At 37.9% G+C, this 11,817-nt stretch overlaps 1 protein-coding gene across 1 annotated transcript; it reads right to left on the bottom strand.

Annotated features, from left to right (window-relative positions):
- Positions 1–1,419: 1,419 nt before the first annotated feature.
- Positions 1,420–2,349, bottom strand: LOC102500674 (olfactory receptor 7A17). Its single transcript, XM_006163299.3, has one exon. The coding sequence runs from the start codon at positions 2,347–2,349 to the stop codon at positions 1,420–1,422; it is 930 nt and encodes a 309-aa protein (XP_006163361.3).
- Positions 2,350–11,817: the final 9,468 nt, after the last annotated feature.

Below are 11,817 nucleotides of genomic sequence, written 5' to 3' on the forward strand. Positions count from 1 at the left end.
GGGAAAGCAAGTTACCCGGTCTGGGACTTAAATTGCAGCTGACCATGTGGAAGTCCAGTGTCTTAGTCACCACACCACTTGCTGGTCCCTGTTAAGCAACTTTTACCTTTCCACTCTTTGGCAGGGAATGTGGTAAGAACTGTGGACACAGAGTTGTATAAAAGGATAGGATTTTAATCAGGAAAATTAGATGCCATGACCAGCTAAAGAACATGAGAGTATGTGAAAGTCTATAATACCACGGGAAGCAATTAAGGTAGTGACTGTAAAAGGAATGATAGACAGAAATAAAAAACTGTGGTCTCATGTATTCATGTATGATGAAATTATATTAATGACCTTATCATCGCCAAGCATAATTTTTTTAGAGAGATTTTGTTTTGCTATAGAGAGTGTGTGCTCACTGGAGAGACAGATAGACAGAAGGTGGGAAGACACCCCCCAGAGGGGATGGCCACACCACCATCCCTTCTCCACTATCCCCTCAGAATCTTGGGCATACATGCACATACACCTGGAATACGTTTTAAGCAGCTGGGTCTGGGACTCAACTGCTGTCCACTATGTGGGATTATAGTGATTTATCATTGCACCATCTGTTGGTCCCACCAACTCTAAGTTAATAAATAATAAACACACCATGATACAGGATCAGTTCCTCTTCTCCCAAATTCATTGGGAGAAAAGTGTTTTGGAGTTCACATTTTAAAAAAATTTTTGAATGTTAGCATTGCATAATGATAGTTCTTTGGGGTGAGACTCAAGTTTAAACAAAAAAATTCATTGATGTTTCATATACAGCTCATACACATAACCTGGAGGTAATTTTATGCAATCTTTTTGCATTCCAGCATTTCAATTGTGATCTATCACATGAGGTCAAGTATGAAATTTTCTACTTTTGTTCAGAAAGTTTTGATGCTAGAAAATTTTGGGTTTTGGATTTTTGAATAAGGGCTGCTCAACCTGTATGAAGAAGATGGGAATCTCCAAATTGTCCCTGATCTTAGTTTGGAAATAAATATGAAAAGTAGATAAATGACAAGGGGAAAGCTGTTAGGAGGAGACTGTTCAGGGATAACAGAAACTTTAAAAAAATATTTTATTTAATTTTCTTTAATCATTCATTTATTTTAATTTGACGAGAGAGAGAGAGAGAGAGAGCAAGCCACCAGGTCTGGGACTTGTACCATGGTCAGTCATGTGAAAGTGTCCAGAGCCTTAACCACCATGCCACCTGCTGGTCCTCAAGAATAGAAAGCTTTTAAAAAGAATAAATTGTATAAAACCAGACATTAAATCAATTGAAACTAGAGAGATGGATGGAATTCTAATTCCACAATCTGATTAAAGAGCCACAATTTCTGATTCTGCAGATTTTATCCATACAATCCTATCTACCCTTGAAAAAGGGCCTGATTATTCCTTTCCTGTGAATAATGGTTTCAGAGCCCTCTTTATGTCTTTGTTCCTTAGACTGTAGATGAAGGGGTTCAGCATGGGGGTGACTACAGCATACATCACTGAGGCTGTTAAACTTGAGTGTGAGCTGTGGGTAGCACTAGCTCTAATATACACACCTAGGCTTGTGCAATAAAATAAGGAAACAACTGAGAGGTGAGAGGCACAGGTGGAAAAGGCTTTATACCGCCCCTGAGCTGATGAGATTGCACAAATGGAGAAAACTATCTTAGAATAAGAGTAAAAGACATAGGTGAGGGAACTGCCAGCTATGCCCATAGCTGTTAAATAGATCACCATGTCATTAAGAAAGGTGTCAGAACAGGCAAGGTGGACCACCTGATTCAGTTCACAGAAAAAGTGGGAGATTTTCAAATCTGTACAAAAGGACAGCCATGATGCTATTACGCTATGTAACAGGGAATGCAGGACACTCATAATCCAGGACACCAGAATCATCAACACACAGAGTCGAGGGTTCATGATGACCGTGTAGTGCAGGGGGTGACAGATGGCCACATACCGGTCATAAGCCATTATGGTAAGCAGAAAGATGTCCAACCCTGCAAACAGTAGGAAAAAGAATATCTGGTTGATGCAGCCTGCATAGGTGATAACCTTGCTCTGGGTCTGGATATTCACCAGCATCTTTGGGACAGTGGTAGAGGTAAGACCAATGTCAGCAAAGGACAGGTTGGAGAGGAAGAAGTACATGGGGGTGTGCAGGTGGGAGTCTGAGATGGTGGCCAGGATGATGAGCAGGTTTCCACATGCAGTGATCAGGTACATGGAGAGGAAAAGCCCAAATATGAGGGGCTGCAATTCTGGTTCCTCCAAAAGTCCCAGAAGAAGAAATTTTGAAAACTGTGTGTCATTCCCTAGTTCCATGGGGTAAACAGAACTATCAAGAAAGAGAAAAAAAAAAAAACATGATTACTTTTTATACAAAGAAATATTACCAACATTGTTGAAATGTAAAAATCATTCTTTTGAAAATAAGAAAATAATTTATAGATTTCATTGCACTTTCAAAGTAGTTTATCCCTTATATGAGGCAGGAGGGTCTTCCAAAAGTTAATGTAAAATGTGTTATGAAAGAAAAAAAAACTGCATAGATTTAAAAAAATTTTGTCCAAGAACAAACTCTTATTTTAATTCCATTTTTCACAAATATTTTGAAGTACTTTCATATTTTTTCTAGAATATATATATATATATATATATAGTCCCTAAAGATACAACTATTACCTGTCGTTTTAAAATGTTAAGATAAAAAAGTAAAAATATAAAGAGCATTTACTATGTGGAGAGGATTCTACTCATGCATAATAAATGTATTAACATGAGTGTTTGCAAAATATAGACAGAAATGTTTTAAGAGAAGCTAAGAACTTCTGGAAAAAAATGACAAAGAGTAAGTAATTAGACTAAATATAGTGATTTTGATACAACTATATCATTGAATAAAATTGAGAATTTAAATTTTACTTCTGGATAAACAATGTCAAATAGTATTAATTTAATGACATCAACATAGTCATTAATTTCATATTAAATTTCCAAAGACTTTTAAAAAATTAATTATTTTTTATTATCATCATAATCTTGTTTATATTACATTGGATTGCATATAACTTTACAGTGTATTACATTGTTTTTTTAAAAGGGAATGCCATGCATGTCAGTCAATACAGAGACATTAATTTCCCCACTTCATCATTCAATATCTTTTTATTATTTTTCCCAATAATTATTATTATTATTCTAATTATTTTTTAAACAGTCAATCACTATTCCTCATTTTGCTTGTAAAAAGACATTATCCATCATGAAATACTTCTCAGACCAATCCAGTTGAGAATACTATACATGTCATCATCAACAGGTAATAAGCCCTATGTTTCCCATTAACATCCTGCCTCTCTATTTGTTCTCTTGCTATCTTTCTCTATGCTCTTCTCTTCACCTCCCCATTCCACACTGTCTTATTCTCGTTAAGTACTTTCACTGCTTTCATGTCCTCCAATATTTTACTCTTTACCATAGAGTGCGGATAGTCGGTATATATTAAGTAGATACATACAATATCTTTCTTTCATAGCCTGGCTTACTTCACTCAGCAATAGATCCTCCATATAAAGAATATAACAATAAGTCTTTTAAAATTCAGGAAGCAGCATTATGCATAATTTCATTTTACATATATGCATACATACATATACATATATCTACATAAGCAAACACAGCTATGGGAGAGAAAGATAATCTTTAGTGAAGTGGTAAAGTGTAATAATGCATTTCAAACAATGTGAGAAGGAAATAAAAGCCCACTGAACTCATTTTCAAAAGCAAAGGATTTTACAAACAATTTGTAAAAATGAAAATCAACAGCTAACAAACCCACAAGTGTATTCAGTATCAAAGATAATGACATAATTACAAATTAAAGTTCTTTGATATGCTCCTTTTTCACTTAATAATTTATTAAGTACTTTTTATGTAAACATCCAGTGGGAGAGAAGATGCTATAGAATGTATGCTTCAGGAACTTCTTTTATATGGTAAAATCTGCAAACATCACCCTGGACTGGCTCTTTCTCTTCAATACAGAAATATAGGTGAATAGATCCCCATTTTAGAAATAAAAATAATATGGCCCCAGGCCAGGAAGTGGCATGGTAGTTAGAGTGCTGGACTTCCACATGACCAAATATAATTAAAGTCCCCAACTTGGAAGCTTGAAATTCATGCTGGGTGCTTGTGTGTGTATGCTCAAAATCTCAAGAAGAGAAGGGATTGTAGGGAGGCCATCCCCTCTGGGATGATTTCTTTCTATTTCTCTGTATCTCTCTGTCTCCAGAGAGTGTACACACCCTTGAGAAAAAGCTTGCTCTCTCTCTCTAAAAAAAAAAAAAGATATGGCTTTACTGCATTTCATATCCCTCCATACTGAACACTCCATTTCTCCATTCCTCTTACTTTCAAAATATCTTGGACTTGGTCAGCTTTACTGGAAGCTCTTAACACTTCCCATTCACATTCTTTTTCTTTTCTTTTCTTTTCTTTTTTTTTAAAGATGGTAATATTATATTTATTTTCTTTTTTTATAAGAGAGAATTTTTGCTATAGGGCACATGTGCTTGCCAGAGAGAGAGGGAGAGACAGCAAGATGGATGGTGAGAAATCACCCCTCAAGAAAGTTGGCCATGATGCATTCTCTGCTCCTCTTGGGATTTTAGGCATGCAAACAGTTTTAAGCTGCCAGTTCCAGGACTCAAACCATGGTCAACAATCTGGGAGTACAACAATATATCCATTATGAAAATTGCTGATCCCATTATTTAAAAAAATGTATTTATATTTATTAATTTTTACATTTAATCAATGTACACCATCAGAAGATGTAAAATGAATTTTCTCAGCATGAATACACTGATTGCATTCATGAGTCCAGTCAAAGATATTATCAAACACATGACTATCATTTGGAATTCCATTACCATCATTTCACTGTGAGCAATGGCCCCTCCCTTACTTAGTCCAATGTCTCTTTTCTATTTAGCATCAGCAATAAATGCACAATTAAGCAAGCAACCACAGACCTCTCTCAGATGTGTGCTAGGCTGGCCTAACTCTCATTTTACCTGGGTAAACATTCTCAGCTCCCATTGTCTCTGATCTGCTGCTGTAGTGTGTGCTGTGCTCTCTGACTCACCTCTGTGGGGTCTCTGAGATGATGGCCTCTATGTGGAAGCCTGAATTCCCCTGTAGGTGGTCTCTGATGGAGACTGAAGCTGTGTCCCAGACCAGACAGTGAGGAAGAGGCAAGCATCAGTTCCTGAGCCAGAATTGGGTATTCCAAACAAACCACCATGTTTCTTTTTGCCTGACTGTGCACTCTGAAGGACAACAGCAAAGGAGATATTTACAACTCCCTCTACCTGCTCATTAAGCTCATTACCCTGACTGTTACTCTGACCTGTAAGCAGATTCCCCTGTGGACACTGGTCTGGATGGAAAGGAAACTTTCTTTGCAGATGGTCTGTTCCCAAGAGACCAGCTTAGAAGTTAGGTGAATCCCATTTTTATTACTCTTTCCTCATGGTTTACCCTGTGTTGCATAGGTCTAGGCTTCTAGTATTTCCAACTAAGTCCAGATACTGCTTCTCACAGAGGCCGAGGCTGGATAACAAGGGAGTTTATTTCTGTAACTGGTAATGAGGACATAGCCAGAAAGTCCTACCAAACTGTTCTGAAAGACGCAACATATTCTTAATATTTTTAGGCACAAGATACAAGCAGGTGCAAATCTTTCCTCACTATGATCATCCAGAATCAATCATTTTCTTCTGAGTAATTATTTTGGCTGGTTTTCTTGAAGTACGCATTCCTGGTTTCTTTTTAGGTAAAAAGGAAAATAAATGACTAACAAACCCACATGCGTATTTAACCTCACAAATAATGAAATAAGTATAAAGTAATGCTTTTAATGTGTCCCCTTTGCCTTAATAATTAATTAACTTTTATGTAAATATATGGATATGAAAAAAAGGACTATGAGATGTATGCTGCATTAATGGTGGTTGTAAGGCAGTGTTGTAGAGTGCTACCGAATGAACGACCACCAAAGCCAGATTAAGGTTAAAGGGAGTCTTTATTAGCTGGCCAGTGACTACAGCCTGAGACCTGGGAGCCAAGAGTCAGAACTGTACCCCCAGCAAAAGTTGGAGTAGTCTTTTTATAGGGGGTCAGTTACCAAGGGATTCTGTGCAAGCAGTTAAAGAAGCTGAATCAAGAAGATTAATTATTTCTGGGACCAGCAGTTAGCGTAATGGCTATGTCACTGGACTCCCTCATAGTTGATTGCAGTTCACGTCCCGTACCCGGTGGCTTAAACTCACGCCATGCGCGTGTGCATGCATGCCCATGATCCTGAGAGGAGAATGGAGGAGAAGGGATTGCGGCATGGCCATCCCCCCAGGGGGTGATTTCTTGCTTTTTATCTCTCTGTCTCTGTCTGTTTGGCGAGCTCACGCACCCTATAGCAAAAACCTCTCCAAAAAAGAAAATAAAAAAGAAGGTTAATTATTTCTGAGGGGAGTGGGGTTTCCATGCAAGCAGTTACATTGCTAAACAAAAGGGTTTCGAGCTAGTTAGCAAAGACAGTAGCAGGTACGGGATGTTGCCCCAGATGCGGCTTTCTGTATGGCTAGTACAAGCTATTTGCTCATAGGAAGCATAAGCAGGTTTACAGAAGCACACAGCCATGTTAGGAAAAAGGAGCAAAATGGACCAACAGTTGCTCATGTGCAAGATCTAATATGTAGCTTTCCACAGCAGAAGCTGCGAACATCCCCTTGGTCTGGATCTTTCTTATCAATAAGGAAGTGTGGGAGAATATACCCCATCTGAAATAAAAACATTTAAACATGTTGACAGAAGGAACCAACTCTGCAGATATAATAATCAATGCATTTTATTTCAGAGTATGAATGCGTCTGACCTAGGCCTGGAGAAGTGGTAAATATGTCTTTCTCAGGGTGATCAGGTACAGAGGTTCTTTCATTTGGATTTTAAAAGTGAGAGACAAGGTTGGGAATTTAGTGAGCAGAGTTCTTTCAGTGTTCTGGCTCAAAATGGTGGGACATCTGGAAGTGGGAACTTGTAGGCCATAGGTAAATTTTACACTTCCTAGGTGGGTGATTGGAAATGGAAGCCTGTTTCAGGAAGGGATCAGCAAAGAGTGTACTGTCACAGAGACAAGGGGGCTTGTATATGTCACAAGATACTGCTCTGGGGACAGGATTTTGGAAGAGTCCTGTTATCACTGAGTCAAATAGTCTGCTAGTACTTGCAGGCATGACTCACCCTTCTCAAGGATTCTATACCAGGGGCAGGATGTAGGAAGCAACCTGTTATCAAATGGGCCAAAATGGTCTTCTCATGTGTGTAAATGAGACTCATCCCAGATTCTATGGAAAGGATTTTGGAAGAATAGGAATAAAGCAGTCAGACTTCTGTCCTCAAAAGACATGGAAATGAAAAGTTACCTACATGGCAATATGTTTGACTAGACTAATACACATTTAATTCATGCTCAGAAAAGCAATTTTGTACAGATGTACACTTATTAAATGTAAATTTTTAAAATAATTATTTATTTAATTTTATTTATTCATTCTAATTTGACCAGAAAGAGAGAGAGTGAGAGAGGAAGTGAGAAAGCAAGCCACCAGGTCCAAGACTAGAACCATGGTTGACCATGTGGGAATGTCCAGTGTCTTAACCACCACACCACCTGCTGGTCCCCTAAGTGTAAATTTTAAAATATATATTAAATAAAATAAAATAAGGGGCCAGCATGTAGCATGCTGATTAAGGCACTGGACTCCCATTTTGTTCATCATGGTTTGAGTGTCAGACTTGATAGCTTTCACTTTCTCTCTCACCATTTCTTTCTCTCTTTCTCTGTCTTTCTCCAGCAAGTGCACATGCCCTATAGCAAAAAACTAAAAATTATAAAAATTTTAAAAAGATCTGACCATTCCTCAAGCAGATCTCCCATGACTCAGCACTTGGTCAAACTGCTATTGTTAGAAGACTCTCTTAATTTTAAAATGACTGCAATCCTGCTGACCTGCTTCACTCACACCATAGCTCACCTTTGAATGACCTTACTCTTAAGTCTAGTGAGAACCCAAGGGTGTTCAAAATATTACCTTGAGGTAGACTCTGATACACACCAGAAAATTGTTATTCCATTCTTTAAACAACAGGGAGAAGTATGTTTCTTAAAACTACAAGCACTCCACTTCTTGGCTTTATAAAATCTCTGCCAAAACAATTAGGAATTTCATACCTATATCCCAAGTTAAGAGCTATCATTTATTTCCTCATTATAACTTTTAAAAATATTTATTATTATTTTAACATTTGCCATAGAGCATGTGTGCTCACCAGAGAGAGAGAGGGAAAGTGAGAAAACTAGCCACCAGGTCTGGGACTTGAACTGCATTTGGTCATGTGGAAGTCAGTTTCTTAACACCCACACCACCTGTTGGCTCCTCCTCCTCAGAATTTTTTTTTTCATTATTACAGATATACTGAAATCTTATCACCATAACGTGACTTTGGTATCTTACAGAAATTGCCTGCTTTGTGCCAGCCAGTTGGTGTGGTGTTTAAGGAGACTGGAACCCACTAGGTCAACCACACATTCAGTTCAAGTCCCAAACCTGGTGTCTTGAAGATTCACTAGTCATGAGAGAGCATGCCCAAAATCCTGAGAAGAGAATGGAGGACCAGTAATAGCAGTGTGCTCATCTCTCCCAGTAGGATGCATTCTCACTTCTCTCTCTCTCTCTCTCTCTCTCTCTCTGCCTCTCTCTCTCTCTCTCATTCTCTCTTAAGTGATCACACACACTAGAGCAAATTTTAAAAAGAAAGAAAAAATAGAAGTGGGAAAATGAAAAAAGAGAGAGAAGGCAAAAAGAGAAAGAGAGGAATGAAAGAGGAAAGAAGAAATAAAAAATAAAGAAAGAAGAAAGAGAAAAAGAGAGAAATGAAAGAAGGAAAGGAAGAAAGGAAGGAAGGAAGGAAAAAAGAAAGAAAGAAAGAAAGAAAGAAAGAAAGAAAGAAAGAAAGAAAGAAAGAAAGAAAGAAAGAAAGAAAGGAAGAAGGAAGGAAGGAAGGAAGGAAGGAAGGAAGGAAGGAAAAGAAAGAAAGGAAAAGGAAAGAAAGAAAGTAGGTCTGATTTAAGTTTTACACAAACTCATTCTGTGATAGTCTACTATTAAGAACTTTCTTCTTCAGGCTGGTTCCATGGCTTTTTGAATAATGCAGTTGTATGCACTTGCCAACTGTGCAATTTAAATAGATCTGGCAGCCTGGTAAACTCCTGGTGCATATATCCAAGTTCCTGAAAACAGAAGATGAAGAAGGGATTATGGCATGACAATCCCCGTAGGATTATTTTCTTCTTCTCTATGTGTGTTTTTGTCACTCTCTTTGGCAAGCACACATACCCTCTAACAAATGAAGCAAATAACATTTTATTCTCATTGTAGAAGTAAGGTTTGAAAGATTTGAGTGACCTGCCTGTCACGGTCTGGAGTAAGACTCAAGAGACATCATCTCAAGAAAATGTAAAGTTTATTGATAGGGAGATGAAGCTGGATGTGCATCAGCCCTTCCACCAGTAGGGAAAAGGGTTTTTTTATAGAGCAATTAATAAAGACTGTATGTGTGACTCATATGCAGGGGAGTTAGCATAGTGGGATAACAATATATGAAGCATTTGAAGGTTCTTTTTGACCTATTGCTAACCTTACTTGGTTTGGACTTTATATGCTCCTTCCTGAATCAGCGTGACCAGCTACCCTTGGAGTGGCAGAACCTTGCCAAGACCAATTATGCAGAAAGTCAGCCTTGGTTCCCTGTCAGGCCTGGAGCATACCAAATGGTGCTCAGGAGAGTTTTACTGTGTGGGACCTTACACTGCCTAACATTTTAAGCCAAATAAGGGATGGTGCCTTGATGGCAATTCTGTCAGTATGTTCTCAGTGCTCAAGTTTTGGATCTGCGGTTCTCAGACACAATGGCCCTTGAGAATATTTGATCCGTTATGATTTGTTGTACTCATCACTGAGGCCCTTAGGTTGACTTTTTTTTCCTTTCTATTTCAAATTTTTATACATTCAATCATGTTATTTAGCTTACAAAGTGAATATTCCAACATATGTACATTTCTCACCAGTCCAGTTCACCATACTAGAAAGTTATCTTTGATAGATAATAATCCATTTCTTTGTCCCATAAATGCCTTGTCTCTCTATTATTCTCCTTAATGTCGTTCCTCAGACTCTACTCCTTCACTGCCCTCTTCCCACACTGTATCTGGTATTCACAACCATATACTTAGTTTCTATAACATTTAGTCATTCAGTTTCGGCCATAGAATGCAGATACTCAGTATATATCAAGTGGAGCCGTACAATGTCTCTCCTTTATCACCTAACTTACTTCACTGAGCAGTAAATCTTCCATATTCATCCACTTTCTGTCAAAAGCCAGGCTCTTGTTGTTTTTTATGGCTGAGTAGTATTCCATAAAGTATATGTACCACAGTTTTTCAATCCATTCATGTGTTTGTAGGCATTTGGGTTGGTTTCATGTCTTAGCAATTGTGAATAATGCTGCAATAAACATGGATGCACAAGCACTTTTCCTATTAAGAATTCTTCTATCCATTTTGTAGATACCAAGAAGTGGGATTGCTGTGTCAAATGGTAGTTCTATTTGTAGGTCTTTGAGGAATCTCCAAATTGTTCTCCAGAGTGGTAGGGCCGATTTACATTCCCACCAGCAGTGTAGGAGAGTTCACCTTTCACCACACCCCTGCCAACACTTAACAAATTTTGTTTTTAAAATCTTAGTTATTCTGACTGGGGTTAGGTGATATCTCATTGTGGTTTTGATCTGCATCTTCCTTACAATGAGGGATGATGAGCATTTTTTTCATATGCCTTTTGGCTATTTGTATGTCGTCCTTAGAGAGTGGTTTTCTCAACTGATTCTCCCATCTTTTAATATGGTTAATCTTCTTTTTTGGGGACAGCTGCTTGAGTTCCTTGTGTATTCTGCTTATCAGTCTCTTATTTGATGCATAGTTTACAAAAATATTTTCTTATTCTGAGGGCTGTTGATTCACATTAATACTGTGTCTTTTGTCATCTAGAAACTCCTTAATCTAAAATCCAATTTGTCTATGTTTGGGACTATTGACAGTGCTTTGGGAGTCTTATTTAAGTCTTTGCCTTCCCCAGTGTCTCCCAGAGTTTCTCCAGTGTTTTCCAGCAGCAGTATTATAGTTTGAGGTCTTAGGTTTATATTTTTTTATCTATTTTTAGTAGATTTTTGTAAAAGGTAAGAGGAAGGGGTTCATCTTCCTGCAGGTGGATATCCAGTTTTTTCAGCACCATTTGCTAAAGAGGTTTTCCTTTCCCCACTGGATTGACTGGCAGCCTTTGTCAAAAATCAGTTGGCTGTATGTCTGGGAGGTTATTTCTGGGGACTCTATTCTATTCCATTCGTCCATATGTCTGTTTCTGTGCCAATATCATTCTGTTTTGATTACCACATCTTTGTAGTATATTTTTGGGTTAGGGAGTGAGATGCTGCCCATTCCACTCTTTTTGTGTAGGACTACTTTGACTATACAAAGCCTTTTATTTTTCTAGACAAATTTTATGGTTGTCTTTTCTAGATCTGTGAAGAATGTCTCTGGCACTTTGATTGGGATTGTGTTAAAAAAGTAGATTAATTTGGGTAGAATTACTATTGGATTAAATTAATTCT

The sequence above is a fragment of the Tupaia chinensis genome, unplaced genomic scaffold (genome assembly GCF_000334495.1).
Source record: "Tupaia chinensis unplaced genomic scaffold, TupChi_1.0 Scaffold142061_1, whole genome shotgun sequence".
Lineage (NCBI taxonomy): Eukaryota > Metazoa > Chordata > Mammalia > Scandentia > Tupaiidae > Tupaia > Tupaia belangeri.

What these genes read in the sequence shown, in the direction of transcription:
- LOC102500674 (XM_006163299.3), bottom strand. Translation starts at nt 2,349, where the DNA reads ATGGAACTAGGGAATGACACACAGTTTTCAAAATTTCTTCTTCTGGGA.